The 22,580-nt window shown below is 51.9% G+C and overlaps 5 protein-coding genes across 5 annotated transcripts; 2 read left to right on the forward strand and 3 right to left on the reverse strand.

The window, feature by feature from the left end:
• Positions 1-1,179: 1,179 nt before the first annotated feature.
• On the reverse strand, positions 1,180-2,662 carry PG994_015276 (C2H2 type zinc finger domain-containing protein; the record flags this gene model as incomplete). Its single annotated transcript, XM_066866683.1, has 2 exons — positions 1,180-1,294; positions 1,383-2,662. The coding sequence occupies 2 exons, from the start codon at positions 2,660-2,662 to the stop codon at positions 1,180-1,182; spliced, it is 1,395 nt and encodes a 464-aa protein (XP_066707597.1).
• A 3,667-nt stretch (positions 2,663-6,329) lies between these two features.
• PG994_015277 (Gti1/Pac2 family protein) lies at positions 6,330-8,086 on the forward strand (the record flags this gene model as incomplete). Its single annotated transcript, XM_066866684.1, has 4 exons — positions 6,330-6,414; positions 6,466-6,738; positions 6,791-7,970; positions 8,023-8,086. The coding sequence occupies 4 exons, from the start codon at positions 6,330-6,332 to the stop codon at positions 8,084-8,086; spliced, it is 1,602 nt and encodes a 533-aa protein (XP_066707598.1).
• Positions 8,087-9,627: 1,541 nt separating this feature from the next.
• On the forward strand, positions 9,628-13,855 carry PG994_015278 (calcium p-type atpase; the record flags this gene model as incomplete). The annotated part of the gene is made up of 3 exons (XM_066866685.1): positions 9,628-12,447; positions 12,501-13,036; positions 13,111-13,855. The coding sequence occupies 3 exons, from the start codon at positions 9,628-9,630 to the stop codon at positions 13,853-13,855; spliced, it is 4,101 nt and encodes a 1,366-aa protein (XP_066707599.1).
• Positions 13,856-14,266: 411 nt separating this feature from the next.
• Positions 14,267-16,446, reverse strand: PG994_015279 (C6 zinc finger domain-containing protein; the record flags this gene model as incomplete). Its single annotated transcript, XM_066866686.1, has 6 exons — positions 14,267-14,377; positions 14,433-14,553; positions 14,618-15,400; positions 15,457-15,566; positions 15,623-15,957; positions 16,008-16,446. The coding sequence occupies 6 exons, from the start codon at positions 16,444-16,446 to the stop codon at positions 14,267-14,269; spliced, it is 1,899 nt and encodes a 632-aa protein (XP_066707600.1).
• A 2,165-nt stretch (positions 16,447-18,611) lies between these two features.
• PG994_015280 (uncharacterized protein) lies at positions 18,612-20,851 on the reverse strand (the record flags this gene model as incomplete). The annotated part of the gene is made up of 4 exons (XM_066866687.1): positions 18,612-19,070; positions 19,121-19,325; positions 19,377-19,656; positions 19,708-20,851. The coding sequence occupies 4 exons, from the start codon at positions 20,849-20,851 to the stop codon at positions 18,612-18,614; spliced, it is 2,088 nt and encodes a 695-aa protein (XP_066707601.1).
• Between the last annotated feature and the right edge of the window lie 1,729 nt (positions 20,852-22,580).

The following is a 22,580-nucleotide window of genomic DNA, read 5'->3' on the forward strand; positions in this document are numbered from 1 at the left end:
GACTCCAGAGTGCCTCTCGTGAGCAGCAAGTGCGCCACGCCCGGTAATGGACACGACTATATCGGCGTCTGCTTAGGGTCCCCATTCGCTCTAAGTCTGCTGGCTTTGCTCATTTGGACTGGCGGCGCCATCAGCAGCTCTCTACTCTGGGGTCTACATCTCGCCTACCGCAGCTTAACAACGTAGAGCTAGAGATAACTTTGAACCGACTATGAAGAAGCACTTCCTGATCGAGAGTCTAGATTCGCATGATGGGTACTGTATGTCTAATATGTACATAAGCTAGTATGACAAGGTTTTGAGTGCAGAGCCAACTGTAGAAGACAGGGACCGGCTGCCTTAGCAATCCTATCTGGGTCAGTAGCGAAGCTGGGGCCAGTTCCTGATTTGGGGCGGAAGCGTACCTGGGCCAGTCCTTATGCTGAGAGGAATAACAGCCCAATGCAGAGCCCGATCCGGTCCCTAGTCGGGGCCCTTTCTGCGGACCTGGCTCTCGTACAACCAGGATATGAGGCAGAAGCCAGTTGCGGAACTAATGGCTAACTCAGATAAGCTATGTACGTTCTCGGTGGGTAGCCCCAAGCATCGAATTGGCTGCGGTGGGACATGAGGCTAGTTCAGAAGCGAGGTTTCCTAGACAATGGGCCAGAAGCAATACGAAAAGGAGCGACATCTGGCTCCTACTTTGCCCTGGGTCAATAGTGGCTAGCAGCCAAGGCGTCGCGCAAGGCGGTCGCCAAGGTTGGAAGTGCCCGTAAAGGATCTCAAGGAAACACGTCAGGACTTTGCGCAGCCTCCGGGTGCTGCGGGGATTTTTCCATGGCGATCCAAAAAGACCTTATCACTCAGCCATGCGATATGCCCGTGCAAGTTGGAGAGCGTGAATACAATTGCTGACTAGAAACATAGTGAACATGTGAGACTCTATGGCCCAGCTGAAAGTGGTAAGCCGTTTTCGTTCCATTGGGTATTCCATGTTTCGAACCTTAATTCCGATAATTATAGTACAAAAGCTACAAAGGTAAGACCTCGTAAATCGGTATCGCAATATACGTATTTAGCATAACCTAAAACCGTGCGGTGTGTACTATGAACTGCGGGCGGATTCGAGGCCTGTGCTTCGAGACTCGATGTGGTAAAACTGTGATCGGTGTAGGCTGGTTACGGAGCGTGGCGTTGTTACGGTGCGCCTCGCCGTCTCCGTCCACGGTTCGGTCCGTCTGGGCGTTGCGAAAGGACATCGCGGAGGAGGGGGTCATCTTTGTCTTTATCGACGTGATGTACCCGCACATGCCTAAAAGGGAATCTGCGTTAGTATCGTTGGCTCCTCCCTTCATGCGACCAGTTCCAAGAAACAGCCTATCTATCCGTCCAAGACTTACCTCTGCAGATTGTCCGGCCGGGGGTATTTGTGTTCGCGATCAGGGCAGAACGGGCACACATACCCCGGCGACTCATGGACCAAACCATGCCGTATCATCTCGTTCTTCCGCTTGAACCCCTTTCCGCCCTCGCTTCGCGGACATCCCTTGACGGCGCAGTAGTGGGGCCGCGCCGAGGAGTGGACGTTGGCGTGGGAGTTGAGCAAGTACTGCGTCTGGAATGGGGCCGCGTTGCAGCCGGCAAATTTGCAGACAAAATTGCTCGTTGGATTTGTCATGTTGTCTATGCTCATCCGATCCGTAATGGAACTAGCGGGGGTGGGCAGATCCGAGATGTTTGGCCTGTCTCCATTGTTGCTGCTAAATTCGGAGCCGGACCGCAGCCTATTGCCGGTGCTGGGAGGTGAGAACGCTGCATGAAACGGATTGAGGATCGGTATGGAATGCGCCGGCGATGGCATACTGTGACTGTAGGCATAGTTGGGCGAAACCGGAGGCGAGGCGTGCGGGCTGCCCATGACCGGCATGCGGGACATTGCGGGCGGGGAATTCGGGAAGGATGGAGTGGGAGGAGGGTTGTGCCTCATGGCATGTTCTTTCTCCGTCATGCCGGGGTGGTCACTGAGCTGGTCCCCGAGTTGGGACCTGATGGGAGGTAAAGAAGCGTGACCGTTGACCTCCGATTGGGGAGAACCAATGGGCGGCAGGTCACCATGCATGCTGGGTGTCGGTAATTGCGTGGGAGACTTCGCATCGCTCGGATGTCGCAGGACTTGACTTGATGTTTGCCGCGGGGAGTACAAGTCTTGGGTTGCTGGTGACGTGTAAGGAGACATCGGAGGTGCTAGTACCGATTTGGGCGCTTGCGACATCGTCTCCCTCCGCAGAGGCAGTGGATGAGGCGTTCGTTGCTGCTGCCGCAGACTCGTGGAGCGGTCGCCATTCCGAGACGAGAACGTCTCTTGTGGGACAAGCTCCCTCTCACGCGGCTCCTGAACATCGCGCGGTTCGTCGGCCTGCACTGCCGACAGAGCGCTGGCTGCGAGAGATTTGAGGTCTATGGCGGGTGGTATGGTCGGGCGCGATTCCGGAGACATGGCCGGACTGTGCGTATGCTCGTCGTCTATTTCGATGTCACTGGATTCGCCCGAACTTGAGGTATAGCTTCCCTCCTCGTCATCCCCCTCCTCTTCCTCCTCTTCTCCGCCCTCGCCTAATGATGATGCCAGTGGCCGACTTCCCGCCTCAAAGGCGATATCCGGCCGCTTTCCACCGTCCATGTACTGTATCAACACAGCATCGCCTTGGCTAGGGGGTACCTTTCGCCGACGATTAGAAGACTTGCGTTTGCGACCGGGGTTGGAGGGAAGACTGACTCTAGGTAGCGGAATTGCAGGCGGAGGGGGAGGGCGAGAGGTTGAGTTTCGGTCGAAGAGGTTTCATGGGCGGGCTGTTGCGGAATAGCCCTTCATCGGGGTCGTATATCTCGCTGTCTTGGGCGAGAGCTGGTCCGTCGAAGGTAGTAGTCATAGTTCTCGGCTGGTTCTTGGGTATATCGTTGCCGTTACTCGCGCATTAGTGGGCTTCGGTACGCGCCACAGCGTGCGCGGCGCGATGCTGCTGCTGCTCAAAATGGGACCGTCAGATAGCTACTATTGCCAGTAAGTCTGCGCGACTCTTTTTCTGTCTCGAGAGACAAGTCCAGATAGTACCGTCGAAACAGCCCAGCCACTACGGCCTTGGGTCGGCCGAGGCAGAGGGTAAATTGCGCCGACGTGAGCGGTCGCGTAGGCTCGCACAAAGATGTCCCCTAATCTGAAGCAGTCGCCGACAGAGGGGATGGGCGCAGGTTGGTTTCGCGATCGGCAGGCGCAGCGGCGCGCAAACCTCCGTTGTGACAATATATTTAATTATTGTCTTGTGTAAGTTCGCCAAGGTTATGGTCGCAACAGGTTTGAGTGCAGTTGGCTCACACACACATGCATACCACACCATCCAAGAATGCGCGGCTCTTCGGGGGCGAGATACAGCGACACAGGTGGTCGGGGAGGCCAAGCATGGGCGGCGTACGAAAAGGGAGGGAGAGAAGCACTACCATGGAGCGAATGGGGATTTACAGCAGAGAGAAATAACTAAAGAATCCCCTCCACCTTTCCCTCCTCTCTGTGCCAGGAGCCAGGATAGAAACGATGGCGGTAAAGCGTCTAAGGTTGGAGCCCCAAGCTGATGTTCGACAAGTCCAGGCTTGGGACCTGACTCACGTATTTGCAAACCAATATTTTGTCAAGTTGTGTATGATCAAAATGCAGTGCATCCCAGCACTGACTTTTCAGTAGACGAGTGGGAGCTGGCTAAGCAAGGATGAATGACGATTGAAAGGAATGCCTCCTTTCGAGATGGAGTTGGGTGTAGAAGGCTGGGTCGGAGGCCCCTGGACCCAAACCCCCAAGGCACATGTGCATATACGAAAGGCGCCTTGAAAACAAACCTCGAGGACAATGCCTGCATATTACTTGGATGAGAAACCTTGCTTTCCATTGAGCTATAAGCCAGGATGTTGGATCAGGCCTCGAGTCGACCTCCGGCTCGTCCCGACTAATCCCATTGTTATATTACAAGGAAGGCCTCGGTGGAAAGTGGGTTGCAAGGAGCCTGACATTGAAGAGCTCAAGTTAACTCCTTGTTGTGCCTATACTTACAGTCATATTCGTCTTTTTCGTATCCTTTTCGGCCTCAGGGGGCTCGCTTTCGGTGAAGACGCCAGAAACTGAGGGAGTACTCAGGCCAGGGAACAGTGATAAAATATGGGATGCAGATAGTGACTGGCCGTGGATGCGGTATATTATTGACGAAATAGTGCGTGACGCACAACACACTTTCTATTAAAGTCAGGATGACCTGGAGAATATTCTTGCGGTGGATGACACGAAAATCATTCCCAAGGATCCCTCCAGATAGTTATCCTTAGTACCTACATTGATCCGAGGCTACTCAGCATGTTACCTCGCATAATCCCCTCCGTAATGAGCGTGCCATGGCCTAGGTCCAAGATGTGAGCTGGATACATTCGATCCTTGTCGAAAGGAACACACCCTTGATCTTATCAAAGACAAACACCAAAGATTTCCTCCCTATGAACCCGTCCAGATTCGGGAATTGATCAACGCCAGACTCCAGTGTGATGCAATCAAGGGTGTACAGGCCTCCCGTAAAGGGAACGTCGTACTGACCTCACTTTCTCTCACAGCCTCGCAGCTGCTGCTGGAGCAGCAGAGAGCCTCAACCAGCCTTTCTCGGTTTTAAAAATACCTTCATGCAGCTACACAACCAATGCGTCTTCAATTGTGACGTGGCTTGAAGAAAATGTGGATATCGACTGTGTGTCCCGGGTGGAAGACCGGATACTTGCAAGGAGCTGCCCTAAGATAGAACTCGCGTACTTATACAGTTGCCTGGGTGCTCTGTTCTTACTAGTGCCAGAGCAATGCATTTTCATGGGTCCTATTTAGGAAACTTTGTGGTAGCTCAGGCGCATTGAGCCGACTGGTCGTCAAGGGGGGCAAGTGAGGATGTGTGGTCTTCTCGGGCACAGCGTCTAAAGGAAGCAACGCAGGCTCTAGCCCTTGTTCAGGTTGGCCACCATTACAGGGGTCGTTTCGTAAGCTGATCCCGTCGGAGAGCCTCTTTGATTGGTCTCCAGCGAGCGACAAGGGAAACGGTGCGACGATCTCCAGTCTCCCGCTGATCTTGTCACCATCGGGGGAAGCCTTCCTCCTCGACCTCTCGAGCCAAGCGGCTTCCTTCGTGAGGAGTAAGGGGTGAAACAATCCCCAGGTTGACCTGGCCGCCATCACAGGGGTATCGGTAAAGCAGACTTCGTTGGGCCGGGATTTGAGTCAGCTAAGAGCGACGTTGTATTTTCAATAACCATCATAGATGACACTTTCTCATCCTTGGTCCAATATGAAGATCGAGGTATACCCACCCACCCTGTTGCAAGCTGGGGTGGCCATGAAGCAGCCATTGGCTGTTAGCGACGCACGATACGACTCCCTTCACGCCGTGCTCATGGATCACCCAGGCGAGGTTGTCGCGGACATGTGAATCTGTCACATTCCCGAATGCCGGCCGTGCTTGCTTCCTCAATCTCACTATCTCATGTCCTGGGCGGTACAGACTCCGCCTCGATGCATATACGGCAGGATACGGACAGGCCATGCGCAAAGTATGCGTGGTGAGTCGCGAGCTCACGGTTTAAGAGAACCCAGTGGATAATGACAAACCGAGTAAGTCATGTCTTGTGCCGGAATTTATTACACGCGCTAAGTATCTCAGCTTCTTAGGGAAAACAGGTCTTACACAGAGTGGAGAAGCTGGACCAAGCCAGCTTGGTTGCATCACCCGGGATGGGAACAGAATGTATATAGGACCATGTAGCTTCCGACCACCGTAGTGCTTTTCTACAGGTCTCTTGAATATCTATTGCTATCCTTCATCATTTGAAGCATTGGGGAAAATGCGCTGCGTCTGCAACATATGCCACGCGGACCCTCTTTGTCGATTCTCGAGCCTTACCAGGAACTCTTTGGTTCTTTTCGGTCATTACTGGCGTATGTTGAGACGTTACCTCCCCCCCCCCCGGGATGATTGAATGCCTCGATGTGTGCGGAACCCTAGTCAGGGGTTGTCACCCAAAACGGCCACAGCGCCAGTTTCACAGCTGCTTGTCCATGGTAATCTTTACCCGAAGGACAAGTCGTATCACCTGGCATGAGTGCTCATCTCGCTTCCTCTAGGCGCAATTAATTTATCACTCTCTACAAGCGCTGGCGCGAACTCGACGTTGTGCCTTGTTTGTCCCCGACACCCCCATATTTACCCATGAGGGGCCAATACCCCTTTCGCCTTTCGATACCTCACTTCATGCTGCCACCTGACTTCTTCAACATGAAGGATCAGAGAAAATACGAATGCAAGTACTGCTCCCGTCTTTTCAGACGTTCTGAGCACAAGATGCGACATGAGAGGACTCGTCAGTTATCCCAACTTCCCACTTGTCTGTAGTGTGCTAATCGACCTGCAGATACGAAGGAAAAGCCCTTTGTTTGCGATTGCAAAGATTCATTTGCGCGATTGGATTTATTGAAACGTCACAAAAGACTTGTGCATAAGGATGATTCGAACAAGTCACCGGATATGGCTGCTTCAGCCGTTGAGTCCTTGGATGTGAAATCGTGGAAGGATCCATCACAGCAGCCAGTAGGCGGCAATAGCACCGATCCGAGGCTGGACGGCGTCCCGGATAGTATCAACCAAAGGAATCAGGTCGAAGCGTTGGCGCTGTCTTTTGGAAGCGGTGAGTGGAAACCGAGCCGACTCGAGTCAAATATTTACTGATGAGTCTCCAGGGGACCAAAGAACCTGGATCAACGACATCGACTTGCCGGAGAAAATGGATTTAGATATAAGTGGACATATCCCGTCCTCCAAGCCGTCTCAGACATCGTTGGTGCGATGGAAAGTTGATCCTTTTCCTTGCTCATTTGATGGCTCGGATAGCTGTTATCCCGTGCCACCATCGCCCGGAACGGTCCATGGAAATCCTTCTTCTAGGCTGTCAGTACCACTTTGCGAATCTTATCCCCTACCTGCTAGTGGCATTACCCACGTCTCAGCCTGTGCCCAGAGCCCGCTCGCGTCTCACGCTACCGTCCCAAATGACCAACAGCCTGCTCAAGTCGCTCGATCGCTGGGTAGGTTTGCTTGCGAACCTTTAGCTCCAGTCGCTCCTACCACCGATCTGACACTAGACGATCGTCGGGGTATTGTCAGCGAGCCCCATCAGAAGGCTCTCTTGCTGCATGACTGTGGCAACGGTGAAGGAGAAGAGAATCCCTCCAGGCACCAACCAGAGCAAGCTGTCCGGATTGGGAGAATTTCATCGCCCAAGAAAACCGCAGTGGACGTCGGACCACCAATTAGGCCGACATTTGTGGGCTTCATTGGATCGGTGATGGACGCTCTGGTCCTTTTCGAGAGTTGCTTGAATGGTACGAAGACCGCCGTCCGTCGAAACCCACGCAAAGATGAGCTGTCGAGCCTGATACGTAGCGGCAACATCTTTGTCTACCAGGATATATCCAGTGACATACACCGATGGTGCGACGAGCTGTCTTGGCACAGAGTTCTTCAACCCTCCAAACGCAACACGTTCTCAATTTACCGCGAATTAGTGAAGCAAGCGATGATCCAGGCGCCTAAGATCAAGAAGGGTGGTCTGGTCAAGAAGGTATTGGCAGTGAAGCATAACGGGATTAAACACTTTTTGGTCTCGTACTGCATTGAAGATATGGAGAACAAGCTACCCAGGCCTTCCGAGTGCTTGCAGATCACGCTGCGGGATGGGCTTATCTCGGACGGAGGCGGGCAGGAGACTGTTCTGAAACGAATATCCACGCCTAGTTATCAGAAAGGCAAGAAGCGGAAACGCCGAACTTCGACTGAGAAAAGAGATATATGCCGATTCGTTACGAAAAATCCAAAGTATAGCCAAATGGACGTCTCAAACAATTTTAAGATACCCATAAAGTAAGTGCCAGGTTCTAATTTAACGAGTTCTATAAATCTGACTCCTACGTAGCTCTCTCCATAATATTTTACGAGAGAAACATCGCTGGTTGTCGCATGAAGAGGAAGTGAGATAAGAAGTGCCTTTGGTCGTTACTGCCCGTTGTGGATAGTAACGATGGAGAAGTTCGCATCGATCGACATCAACAACCTGCCTGAAGAGGAACACGTGCTGTTCTACAAATTCGACGACATCTTCAAGGGCAGGGAAGAGGTCGTCAGGTCGTGGCGGTCACCCACAACCACTCAGCTACGGAGCTCACACTGCCACAATCAATGGAGCATCACTAGACTGGCCTACATGGCGACATGCCCGTGGGGACTAGACTGCTGTTATGGTCTCCTATTGTTTTCTTTTCTTCTTTTTCCTTTTTTACCTGTACTCTATCTTTAGTCTGCCTGATGTGCGTACTTGCCAGCTCCTAGGAGAGAAGTCAGAGATACGTAGGGCTTAATGGGTCCCACGTGCTCGTTTCTCGCGCCACACCATAACTCATAATACGATTTCCATACGGGCCTCATACAGCTTCACCGCGCTTTTGCCGCCTGTGCATACACATGCAAGCAACTGTGTGCGTAGTACCACTCCGTCTGAGATAAAGCCATGCATGCGCAGCTAGTGCTTTCAATGAAGTAAAGGGGCGTGCGCCCATCGGGGGAAGAGGCTGTGGTACCCTGGACTGTGGTCGGTCTGTATAATTAGCAAGGCAGCAAGCACTGGGCTATTTCATCCAGGAGAGTACATAACCTCCCAATACAAAGATTCTTTGGGGCCTAGTCAAAATGATATTGATCATCCCCGTTTTGACAACTCTTTTCGCGGGTGTCTTAAGTTTGGACACCGATGGTATCAATCACAGTGTGGAATGTTCTGTTTGAGTTACTTGTACAACTGGCTCCAACGAAACACAATCCTTGACCAGATCCACCACGTATGCAGCGCAAGCAGAAACTCGGGCCAGCTATTTAGGGAAGCGATAAACCTGACATGGAACTACGGTAGACCAAGTCTCACAGGAAAAGAAGCGGGAGGGATAACATGGTAGAGAGAAACCAACCACTAGTTTAGAGTATGGATAAGCAAAGGTTGCTCCATTCAGAAACTCCCTCTTTGCAAAACGTGGTGTTTGTTGCACTGCTTGTTTGCACTGCCCCTCGACCGACCGCACTTCCTTGCTGCTAGAGATCGGATTGGCCTGAATCAATACATCCCATGTACTTGCTGGTACCGGCACCCGTACAGCACCTTCGCCTGCCGTCCTCTCTTTATTTGACCTAACATACATTATACATACCTTGGATTGTTTCCCCTCGACCTGTTGTTTTCCCATCTTCTGCCAACCGGCCTACCTGAGCATTTCACATTTCTCGCAGTCCCTAATCATAGCATCATTTGTTGTTGTTATTCAAACTTGAGGCCCAACAACACGTTACTACGCAATCGCTTATGGAAGGTTTGCTGGCATCTTTACGAAGGCAGTACCCTAGGAAGGCTATGTTAAACGCGGCAAACGAGAGAGTGACCGGACAGCCATAAGAGGAGGCAGACGCATTCCACGCCCGACATCTGGAATTCTCTCATTTCCCATATCGTCTCTAGACCCAGCCATTCGCAAATATGGCCGACTCTACCAACCAGGACGTGGCGACACCCCGACGACCCCGGGCCCCGACCATCACCATAGATACCACAGCAGTTGGCGCATCGCAAGATGATAACCCGGATCCCACGGCTGCTGCACCTCATCGTCATTCTCCTATCTCTCCCACCGACGACACCGCGAGTCCTACATCAACCGCAAACCCATTGAACCACAGCTGGACGGCTTCGACCGCTATGCCTCAACGGCAACCTTCCGGGGCCTCTGCGACTTCGGATTACCAGGGTTCCCGATCTTTCGACAGCGACAACAGCCGGCCCCAAAGCCCCCATAATGTCTCCAGCCCTGTCACCTCGAGGGGGAACGACCGTGTCCAGAATTTCCTGGCGGTGCCCAACAATTACAAATCAAGGCAGAACTCGGTAGACAGTGAGGATGGCAACAGATCTATCGCTTCTGCTTCTTACGAGGGCGAGACGGTGGCACAGACGGCATCGTGGCAACCCGACAGAGGCGAGAAGATTGGTGGTATGGCGGACGACGCCAACAACGACGAAATCATGAAGGATGCGGATGCTCTAAAGCCAGACGCAGGCAGGGAAGCTGACTTCGAAGTGAAAAACAATCCCTTTGCGTATAGTCCGGGACAGCTCACCAAAATGTTCAACCCGAAGTCGTTGGCTGCGTTCTATGCCCTCGGTGGTCTTTCTGGCATGGAGAAGGGCCTTCGCACCAACCGGGACACAGGCTTGAGTGTAGATGAAAAGAATTTGGATGGTTCTGTATCGTTACAGGATGTGGCCAAAAAGGACGTAAAGTTGACGACAGAAGGAGTGGAGAGTCCAAGCCCCAAGACGCCTGTCGGCAGAACCAACACGGCCGGCCACGAAATCAACGATGCATTCTCCGACCGCAAGCGTGTTTATGGCGACAACAGGATTCCCGAGAAGAAGGGCAAGAGCTTTTTACAGCTCGTATGGATCACGTACAACGATAAAGTTCTGATTCTTCTTTCTGTTGCCGCTGTTGTATCCCTGGCCATCGGCTTATATCAAACCTTCGGTACCGCACACGACCCCGAGCATCCAGGAGTTGAATGGGTTGAAGGTGTCGCCATTATTGTGGCTATCGTTATTGTTGTACTCGTTGGATCTTTGAACGATTGGCAAAAGGGGCGCCAGTTTGCCAAACTCAACAAAAAGAAGCAAGATCGAGTCGTGAGGGCTGTGCGATCGGGACAGACCGTCGAAGTTTCCGTATTCGACATCATGGCCGGAGACGTCGTGCACCTTGAACCCGGTGACCTGATTCCTGTCGACGGTATTCTGATCCAGGGCTACAATGTCAAGTGCGATGAGTCCCAAGCAACTGGTGAATCCGACATCATCAAGAAGCGAGGTGGCGACGAGGTCTATGCTGCTATCGAAAACGGCGAAAATCTGAAGAAGGCAGATCCATTCATTCAATCTGGAGCACGAGTTATGGAAGGAGCTGGTACATTTTTGGCTACGTCCACTGGCATTTATTCCAGCTACGGAAAGACCATGATGGCTTTGGATGAAGATCCAGAGATCACGCCTCTCCAGTCCAAGCTCAACGTCATTGCCGAATATATCGCCAAACTTGGCGGTGCTGCTGGTATACTGCTGTTTCTCGTCCTGTTCATCAAGTTCCTCGTGGTACTGCCTCACAACCCTGCCACGCCTGCGGAAAAGGGCCAAAACTTTTTGAACATCTTCATTGTCGTTGTGACAATCATCGTCGTCGCTGTCCCTGAAGGTCTCCCTCTCGCTGTCACACTTGCTCTGGCGTTTGCAACAACTCGTATGCTTCGAGAGAACAACCTCGTGCGGCACCTGAAGGCTTGCGAGGTCATGGGTAACGCTACCACGATCTGCTCAGACAAGACCGGAACCCTTACGCAGAATAAAATGCAGGTCGTATCTGGAACAGTTGGAACCAGTCACCGCTTCGGCGGCGATAGCGACAACTCCACCACTAGCCCTACCGCTAAGGAGCTTGTGAACTCTCTTGGGCAGGAAGTCAAGGATTTGCTCCTGAAATCAATCACTCTTAACTCGACCGCATTTGAAGGCGATGTTGATGGCGTGAAGACCTTCATCGGTTCCAAAACGGAAACGGCCCTTCTTACATTTGCCAAGGAGCATCTTGGTATGGGCCCTGTTAGCGAGGAACGCTCTAACGCCAAAGTCTTGCAGCTAATCCCGTTTGACTCCGGCCGGAAATGCATGGGTGCTGTTGTGCAGCTGGCCAACGGCAAGGCCCGTCTCTACGTTAAGGGAGCATCTGAGATTCTACTGGCAAAATGCACGGAAATGTTGCGCGACCCCTCCCAGGACATGGCACGTGTCCCTCTCAGTGAGGAGAGCGCAGAAACTGTTCGTGGCCTCATAGACAGCTATGCCTCCAGATCTCTCAGAACTATTGGCATCGTGTTCCGCGATCTCGACAAGTGGCCCCCGCGAAACACCAGACGAACTGGCGGCGAAGTAAACTTCGATGACATATTCCAGAGAATGACTTTCCTGGGGATGGTCGGCATCCAAGATCCGCTTCGTGAGGGTGTTGCCGATGCCGCCCTGAGCTGCCAGAAAGCTGGTGTCATGGTCCGCATGGTTACTGGTGATAACAAGTTGACGGCACAAGCAATCGTAAAGGAATGTGGTATTCTGCAACCCGAGGGTCTTGTTATGGAAGGACCAGAATTCCGTAATCTCTCAAGGACGCAGCAAGAATCCATCATCCCCGACTTCAAGTTCTGGCCCGCTCCAGCCCCGAAGACAAACGTATCCTGGTTCGACGCCTCAAAGACCTGGGTGAGACTGTTGCCGTGACGGGTGATGGTACGAACGATGCTCCCGCCTTGAAGCTTGCTGATGTCGGTTTCTCCATGGGCATTGCTGGTACTGAAGTTGCCAAGGAAGCCTCTGCAATCATTCTCATGGATGACAACTTCAACAGTATTGTCAAGGCCTTGAAGTGGGGTCGCGCTGTCAATGATGCTGTGAAACGCTTCCTGCAGTTCCAGCTTACCGTCAACATCACTGCCGTAATCCTAACATTTGTCACCGCTGTTTCCAACGATAAAGAATCGTCCGTTTTGACTGCTGTCCAGCTTCTCTGGGTCAACCTGATCATGGACACTCTTGCCGCTCTTGCCCTCGCTACCGACCCCCCTCAAGATAGTGTGCTAGATCGAAAGCCAGAACCGCGTGGTTCAAGCATCATCTCCGTTACCATGTGGAAGATGATTATCGGACAGGCCATTTATCAGCTCGGCATCACACTTCTCATATACTACGGATCTCCTAGCATTCTCTCTTACGACGATAACATCGAGAAGGCTCAACTGAACACCCTCGTATTCAACACATTTGTATGGATGCAGATCTTCAACCAGTGGAAGTAAGTATTAATCACCCTCTTCTATTGCTCCCAACGGATCTTTATTTGGATCGTGTGACTAACTGTGACTTTAGCAACCGTCGTCTCGATAACAAGTTCAATATCTTCGAGGGCCTCTTCCAGAACTGGTTCTTTATTGGCATCAACACACTCATGTGCGGTGCTCAGGTCTTGATCATCTTCGTTGGTGGCGACGCGTTCAACATCGTACGAGTTGACATGAATGGCCAGAAATCACCCCCACAGACAGGAGCTCAATGGGGATACGCTATTTTCCTCGGAATCCTCTCCATTCCTGTTGGCGCCATTATTCGATTGATTCCTGACAGTCTGCTTGCGAGCCTTGTCCCGGAGCAGGTCAAACGGAAGTCGCCCCGCCTCCCGGGCCTGACCGTGTCGGACGAAGAGCGATTCAACTACTACCCAGCTGCGTTTACTGAAGTTCGAGATGAACTTGCCTGGTTGAAACGCATCAAGGGTGGACGACTCAACAACCTGAAGTTCGCCATGCAACATCCACGAGAGATGCTGCTTAACAGATCCAGGTCGAAGAGTCCCGTCCACTCTCGATCTAACTCAATATCAAACATGCCGTTCCCGCCCTCGACCCCGGTCCGCGAGGACAGCGTGGGGTCAATGGCACCTACACCAACCCCAGATTCGCGCAAGCGCTCGCGCTCAATGAGATCGCGCTCTAATTCCGCACTGGGCGCGCCTACCGTCATGACCGGCATTATCGCGGGAAGTATCGCAGCAACCTGGTCGCCCGTTGAGAGGAAAGATGACGACACGGTTAAGCCGGAACAGGATACCGCGTAACCCAAGTCGTGGATTTAGAGCGAATGCATGATGAAGCTTGAAATGAGCCCTAGTCGAGTAAACCATAAAAGGAACATCAGGTTAATCCTGGCTCTCCGTTGATTTCTCTGTTGGATTGGATTTCGTCCTTTCCCCCTCATTCTTTCCAGGTGATAGCGCCAAGCCATCATTGCTCTCAGCCAATTCTATCTTGCCATCCCCGAGTGAACTCCAAGGTAGGAGCCGATCCATTTTTTCCTCCACGGCCTTCAGGTTGCTGTCCATCTCCTTGTCCATTCTTATCATGCGATCATCCATCGAAATAATCTGCGCCTTGGGGCTTTGCATACATCGCAAGATGTCCGCGTCGACTTTATTGGGTCTGTCTTTCGATCAGTAGTAATACGGGCTGCGCTACAGCTAGTGATCTTACTATTTTGCAGGAGGCTCTTGGTAGTTGCATTGAATGGCTTTCTCTTCAAATTCCTTACACAGCTTCAGCTCGTCCTGTTTATCTTCCAGCTGTTGGCCACTGTTTAAGGCCTGAACTAGGAGTTAGCAGTGGGATTTTAAAAGTAATGGCATGAGGCCTACTAACTGGGTAGGCTATGGTACCCATTGCGAGAGACCGTTTCCGTTTTATGCCAGCGCTAAGCTCACTACCAGCTCCTACAAACTTTGCAGACGGTGGTGCGCTGGTAGCCTGCTTCTCCTCATCCCTAGGCAGACTATACAGAAAGCTCTGCAACGAGGGCATCAAGCTCCTTCAAGATCTGGACGTACTTCCTGACCTTAGAATGGTCTAACTCAGGAGTGCCGTCCACGTTCAAGGGGCCACCCTTATACAAGCTAAGGTTGGGGTCGTTCAAAGGCGCACACTGTCCCCAGTTCTCGCCGGGTGGTGGCGTTGGGGCATCAGAGCCTTGTCCATCCATATCGTTCACGTCAGTCATGAGGTCGTTGTAATGAGGCTCCTTAAGAACGTTCTTGACCTCCATGTCAGTGCCTTCGCCCTTGCCATGAACACGAAGTAAGCCACGCTGTTGCTCTTGCCGAATGGGAAACTCATTGACGTGCTGAATCTTTTCGGTTTGCAGAGTGGACTCCACCAATTTTGCGATTGAGGGCCACTTCAGAAGCAAGCCGGCCAGAGTCGTGTGGTTGGCGGGCATTGACGGCTTTCCGGGATCAACAGGCGGTTCTGGTTCCTGCTCTATCTCGATCTCGTTGGCTTGCTGGAAGACCTGGTCGGCGGCTTCCTTCGTCATTGCCGGCTCTCCGTTCGTTTCTCTGTCGGATTGAATCTCGTCCTCGCCGCCCTCCAGCTCGTCTTGAGAGTCGTTGTCTCCAGGCGATTGTGCCAAGTCGTGGTTGTCCTCAACCGATTCCATCTTGACGTTCTCGAGTGAACCTCCATTTGTTAATGCCCTGTCGATCTTTTTGTCCATCCGCTTCAAGTTGCTATTCACCCGACTGTCCATCCTTGACATACGTTCATCAATCGAAGTCGTTTGCGCCTTGAGGCTTTGCAGTATCTCCAAGATATCTGCGCTCACTTTATCGGGCCTGTCATCATGTCAACAACAGTAACAACACTGACCGGCTAGGTAATAGAAACTTACTGCTTTGCAGGAGGCTCTCGGTAATTGCATTGGATACCTTTTTCCTTGCAATTCTTGCATGGCTTCAGCTCGTCGCATTTAGCTTTCAGTTGCCGGCAGCTATCACAAGCCTACAGCATGAGTTGTTAGTGGAATGTATAGGTATGATAATAGCTTGGATGCTTACCTGCGAAGCACGTTGCGCCTTTCTCTTAGTCGCAATGGCAACTGGGGCTGGGTATGCCACCTCTGGACTCGGCGCATGATATCCATAGCCGTGGTTTTGAGGCTCATAGTGGCCAGGAAGCTGGACTGGTGTTGGAGGGGCAGGCGTGTAGGCTCCAGGCGGCCGGTACATGGCAGGCGACTGAGGATACTGTGGGCCGTTATCGAAACTCGGGGGCCTTCGGTGGTCGTCTTGTTGGTGATTTGGGTGAGGCATCTGGTGAGGTGTGGGTGGTAGACCATCTGGCGCATTACCAGTCGAGTTCGGTCGGCGCAGCTGGGGGAGGGTCATGTCTTCTTGGGCAGGGTCAGGTTTCACAAGAGGCTCTCTGGAGTACTGGTGATACGGTGGCGGGATATGCGCTGGCGAGGAGGATGTCGATGGTGATCCTGTATTGGAGGTGGCGCAAATCGATCTGGCTCATGATAACGGCGCTCGTCAAGCTGGGCTTGCACCGGGTTGTGTGGCAGCTCGCCGGGACGAGAGAAATGGATGATGGTGAGGAGGAGGCGGCTGGTACTGCGGTGGAGGTAATTGGAGATGATGAGGGCCAGCAGAGTGCGGTGGAGGAGGATTGGTTGGTTGAGGTTGAGGAAGTTGCTGCCAGTGCGACGGACCGACAGCTGTGAGACGAGGTCGTTTGGCCTCGGGCGGTCCAGACTCCATATTCGAATCAACGGATGTGAAATATGTTGCTTGAAGTCAGGCAGGCCATTCAGGAAAGTGTGTGAGTTGACTTCCCTGATTTTGGCCCACGAGCGTTGGTGGAAAGGCTCGAATGCCATTATGTAGTTCATCGTAGATTTCGCGGTGTGCTTCCTTCGGTGTGCATTTTGACTGTCAGGAACTATTGCTATCACGGCCCCAGGCCAATGAGAACGGCATCGAAACGCGGGCCCTGGCACCGGTGACCTCGTTGTGAATTTCCGCAAGCGATTGGTTGAAGGTGTAGATCACCTACGCCCGGACAATAAGGAACAACCGCCCGACAGCAGTGGGCAATGATCTCAACGAGCATCGGATTTAACACTTTGCATGATATACAGAGGGCCCTGCCCTCCCCTACCCGCAGACAAGCCTGTCAGTCTGGTCATTGTGCCGAATCGTCACAGTCGCGTCTTGTGTATACTGATACCTGTAGTGGCCATGTTGCACTTCACAAGGTGGGCTGGCCATGGCAGTGCTACACGACCGGCAATATGTATCGGCAGCCTCCAACGGTCATGCAAGGGGTGTAGGAACGCCACCACTATCAACGCTCGGAAAGGGCCTCATTGAGTACCCACTAAAGAAGCTTAATGAGACATCAGGAGACTCGCCAAACCGCCAAACGGAGGCGTAAATTCTGTAGCGCATCTGGCGAAACCTTATTGTCTTGTGGTTCGCCGCCCTCCTCGCGGGCGCGCTGGGAGTATCGAGAGCTAGGTTGGTTACTGTTGTCTCACCGCCAGTAGCAGCGTTTGTTGTTGTCACGTCCTGGCTGAGGGCTACCTGGCGGTGCACGGCCGTGACCATGCAGACCAGGGTTCAGAAAGGCAGCAACACCAACCACCCACGCCCTGCAGGAACGCACGGGGACCCCGGAAAGGAGGCTCCGGGGTTGGTGGAGGACTTCCAGCCTTGTTGGCGACGCAGACACAGGGACTGCACAGTACTACTTCATATCCGCCGGCGGTGCTTGTCTCCCGACTGCGAATAGCAGGCATAGACGGTACTGGTTCAAGCTGATCTTGGTAATCGACGGCACGAAGCCTGGGTGGCCACCTTTCTCAGCCGGTTTGGAAGCGATTGGTTCTGGAGGCAAATTATGGTGATAGCACTGCGTGACAGTCGCCCGAGAGCGGTGGGCAGTGTTCGCGAAGGGCCCTGCCCTGACTGTTGGCTGCATGGGTTGGGTTGTCCTGCATTGAGTAGCCCTACACACATCCCTGGCGCCAGCCTGGCACGGGCTGTCTTTCGTCCCAGTGCACTCGTGAGGCATGCCCAACCCTGGCGGCCACCGCTTCTTTGTCTGCAAGCCGAACGAGAGGACGCTCCAGCACCGGTGAATCCAAACTCGGCTCATTTATTTCGCGCTCTGCTAGAGACTGCTCACAAAACCCCGCGTACAATGTGGGGTGCAAGAGCAAACGATGTAAGCTGATTGGCTACTCTTTCCACTTACTACGCGCAAAGTGCTCCACGACCAATCCCTGCTCCCGTCATGACGCTGATCGCAACCCCTGGGCGCAGATGTGCTCGTGCGCGCTGGGAGTACCAAAGCCTAGGTTGTTTGCTTTTTCTCTCAGCGCCAGTAGTAGAGTTTGTTGTTGTCATGTCCTGGCCGTTGGCTACATGAATTGAGCTGTGCTGCATCGAGAAGCCCTGTGCGCAACATTGGAGCCAGCCTGGTTGTTTCTTCATGTTTCTCCGTTACCAAAGCGTGGAGCCTAGCTTCAAAGCGTTGGGCCTACTTGGAAGCGCTTGCTTTGGGGAGTCGGTCGCAGTGCACAGCCGTGTGACAATGCAAACCAGGGCCCAGAAAGGGAGCAATACCAATAAATTACGCCCTGCAGCAGATGTACTGAGATAGCAGTGCGTAATAGTTGCCCGATAGCTGAAAATAGTGCTTGCAAAAGCCTCTGTCTGACCGCTGGGTGCATCGGTTGCATTGTTCTGCATCGAACAGACCCATCCATCGCTGAGCCTGTCTGGCTTTTTCTGTCTCTCGCTCCAATAGCTAGCAGCAGCATGCCGAAGCCTTGTAGTGTTCCTGGAGCGGCCCTGTTATACGTCAAAGATAATAGTTTGTCGACGTTTCGCATTATTCTCTTCATTACTTGACGTCCTTACAATGCATCGTGACTAGTCATCGAACGAATGAAGTAAACCTTAGTGATGGAAGTGCCAGGCGCCAGTTCCAAGTACCGAAACTAATCCAAACCTTTCAGCTCCCTCCAAACAGACTTATCTATGTCGCATGAGTCGAGTCTTGGATGGCCGTCTCTCGACGTTCCCGTCTCCTCTTGTCGCACTGGAGTTGGCATTTGAGGCAGACCCAACCACTGGCCACTTTTCGACGTTCGAGGCATTGGTTGCACCTAAACCACTGATCTTTGCAGATTCGTTTTTCCCACCATGCTTCCCACCATTTTTCGTCTTCCTTCTTCTTAGGAATTAGGTCTTCTTTATGGTAATCACGCAAATGTTCTCTGAAATGGTCCTTTCTGCCAAATCCAGGATGCGTGCATTTCTTATAGTCGCAGATTATGAGAGTTTGCACTTCGTTATGAACATTCTTCACGTGTCGATCTAGGTCAGGTTGACGGCGGAAAACTTTACTGCAACCGTCGAAGTCGCATCGAAAAGATTTTGCTCGAGGCAGTAGTTCTTGAGGTTTAGAGTCATTCTGACGCGGCAACGTCAAATTCTAGCAAAGTGTTAATTCTTCCACATTGCAGCACAAGATAGCACACTCACCTTTCCTTTGTCGTACTCCATCTTCACGGTCTCTAAGCGTCTGTCTTCTAAAGCTGAATGCTCCTTTAGCGACTGTAGAAACGTCAGAACGTCTGGACCATCGTTGTCCACAATACGGTGGATCTGTGCTTCGAGACACAAAAGAATAGCAGGCTCTCGTTGACCAATGCACAGTTCACCTTCCTTTATGGGCTGCTGAAATATCCTGTGTATCCTGTGAGTATGGATATTACGCTGGCCGTGTTGGTGGTCGTACCTTCCCATCTCCATCGATAGCAGGACGCCAACGCCCAACTTGTTAACGTGACCCAACCAAACCTCCCCTTTAGATAGCCATCTTAGCTTAGTTAGCTTCGATGCAATTTCCCCATTGGAATAAAAAGTCTCCAGCATCTCCTTAGAAACGTTTGATCTTGCGAAGCCTATCCATGCCATCATCCGCAGGATGGACTGCAAACTGGAGGACATCATGTCTACCTGAAGTATCCGAGCCCAGTCGTCCATAGACCAATCGAGAGGCGCCCCTTTAAGGTAAGCTAAAATCCGATTATATTCAGGCTCAATATTGCCACGGGAGTGCCTCTCACGGTTTATCCGTCCAAAGAGGTGGATAACTCGGCGAATCATAGTCTCTGAAGCTGGTACGCCGTCCGGTTCGTTTATCAACTCACCGGACGAGACTGAGCTTCGATCATCGCTCTCCCGGTTGTCAGGGACCAACCGAACTCCTTCGACCCCGAATACCTCGCGTAAGGGAGGCGGAGTTTTCTTGCTGGCGGACGAGACTACACCAAGGTTGAGTGTGGTGGTGCGTGAAGTGACGGGGATGGGGTCATGGATATTGGCGGGGAGCTCTTCAAGCTGGGTGGTTGGGGCTGATTTACCAGTAGTTTTTGAAGTCATGCCACTGTTGCGAAGCTCTTGTCGCTCAATACAGCGCTGCTGGATCTTCGACAAGTTGCAATTCAATAACTGCTGTATCTCGAAACACTGACTGCGAAAAGAGTCTGTAAGGGGCGAGCTATAATCTGATCGACTTGAAGGGATCAGATCTTCACATCGTGCTTTATGCCATCGAATTCCTGACTGATGGTAGTTTCTACTACCTCCGTTGTTCGGTAATCCTCCGACGTTCAAGGCTAAAGACTTGCCACCATCCGTTGAAGAAACAGCCGCTGCCAGCCCTGGGGAAGTCACATCCCATGGAGCTAGTCTTGATCTTTTGCTGGGAGTTTCATTGGGCGGTGGAGAAAGTTGCCTTTTCTGGCCGGATCCGAGCAGGTTGCCAGTTTCTCGGGTTGGTCTGTCCTGGCTTCGCCCCTTTTGTGGTCTTCTAATGAATTTTGTACAGTTTAGAGCTCCACAGTGGCATTCGACGTCTGAATCCCAGCGATAGTTGATAGTAAGTTCGTTACCTGGAGGTATTTCTCTATTTGTGATGATGACAGCACAAGGTTGGTCCCCATCGTTCCTTTTCAGTAAGTCACAATTGGGATCGCAGGAGTGGTTCAAGAACCGAGCCTGATTGCCTTGCCGTTTTGCGTCAATGAAAATGTCTCCGAGCCGCAAGAGATAGTTGTTTTCGCCTTGTTCCCTAACGGCGGCCTCGTTCAAGGTCTTACCGAGGTATTGACATACGAAGGTGCCGCTCGGAATCATTTGTGTTGACTTGAGCCCCCAGCCTTTGGAACCATAATTGTGTATCAGAATGTCGGGACGTTCGTTGGGCATTTGGTTCTTACAGACGTGGTGGGTGCAATACGTTCTTTACGAGCTTCGCCACGATGTACTTCGGCTAGATGAATCCCATTGATGCTCATGAGACCAAGGAATATCAATCTTCTAGGCCTTCGTGTAAATTGGTGACTTAACTAAATTGAAGCTCTACGCTCAAAGGCGTAGCTGGTTTGATACCGAAATCAAAGAACAGGGAGAGGAGAAAAAATAGAATGCGATCAGGCTCTGCTGTAAGACGCATTGTGGGACACATACCCGTCAGGGGCATCGTCCTAGGTAGGAAATATAAATGGTTGCAAAACGGGCTGGTGGCACTGCCTGACGATATCGATTACATCTGAAAATTACCCGTTCAGGAAATCAGAACAAGTGAAAGTATTTGAACGTCAGTCAAGCACCCCAAATATTCCCATGCATGCCTATCTTCACGAGGCTCCCTCGCTGTTACCATTCACTGTTCTTTCCTATGTGCTGAATGTCCAGCAATGATAGTGCCACTATAAAGCCCTTGAAGATTATGACCTGGTAGTCTACTGGATTCCCAAAACACATGTAGCTTGGAGGCTGTGTCTGAAAAACATAGTTTTGTGACAGAATAGAATTAATTCAACATGCTCAGTCGGTGGCTCAGGCAGCTCAGGCAGCTCAGTCATGGGCCCTGTCATATTATCCGGATCCAAAACATGATCCCGATCTCGCACTAGCTGGTTCTCAAGGGGTTCACCAGCTTGATCTGGAGTAGGAATTGGATGCGACTCTCCATATTCCATATTTGTTAGCCAGCCACAGAATTGGCATTTTCTTTCCTTTCACCAACATAACTGTTAGGGGCGCAAAACGTAGCCACATGCCACCTGAAATAGCCTCGCACCGAAGCACATATTACCCTTGAAGCGAAACTGGAGTTGAGTGCAGTATCGGACCCCTGCGCACCGTAAAGTCTGAAATACATATCCTCCCAAGTGCTGTTTTGACGTAGCCGTTCGATTCGCCGTTGTCCAGTATCGTCCAGCCAACTCCTTCTATTTATGCTCTATATACCTAGGATCGGAATCAGCCTCAATTGGGCTGCACAACGCCAAGGCGCCGAATCGAACTGGGCCAGAAATCATTCTCGCCAAAATGGGTTCTGGAACAGAACAGCAGCGGACCAGCCGAGGATATCTGTATCTGGCTGCCACTTGGACGCACGCCCGATATAGCGTAGCGCCAGAAACGATGCAGCCCCGACCACCATGGCCACATATGAAATGAGCTCCACTACACCCGTTGAGTCAAAACAGTTGGACGCGTCCGCTTCGAGAGACTACTTGAGGTCTTCATCTGTACTGTATCTGATGCATTCAACTCGGCGTCAGATGGGCTGCCTCTGCTTCTGTAGCTTTTCGATTGTCCGTATGTAGCTATCTAGCTATGACAGACATTGAGACAAACCTAGCCCTAATGAGGGCTTGCTCCATTTCAACCAGGAGAGTACAACCCAGAAATTCCATCGCTCAACTTGCTGTCCATGCGCAGCATTTTCAGAGAAGTTGCAAAAGGGAAGCTTTGTTTCCCGTAGAAACGAGAGCAAAGCTCTCTAGCTAGATACAAAGCGGTGCTTGGCCGGAAGCGGTGCTGGGGAAAGCTCGAGTGCGGGGGAGCAGTATTGCCGACTCAAACTTGGTCCTGCCCTATTCGATCTTGTTTCTGCTTATATGGCTCGTAAATGAATGTAAATTGA

This window comes from Apiospora phragmitis, assembly GCF_038363925.1.
Source record: "Apiospora phragmitis strain CBS 135458 chromosome Unknown utg000016l:1.0-887042.0:1.0-888152.0, whole genome shotgun sequence".
Classification (NCBI taxonomy): Eukaryota; Fungi; Ascomycota; class Sordariomycetes; order Amphisphaeriales; family Apiosporaceae; genus Apiospora; species Apiospora phragmitis.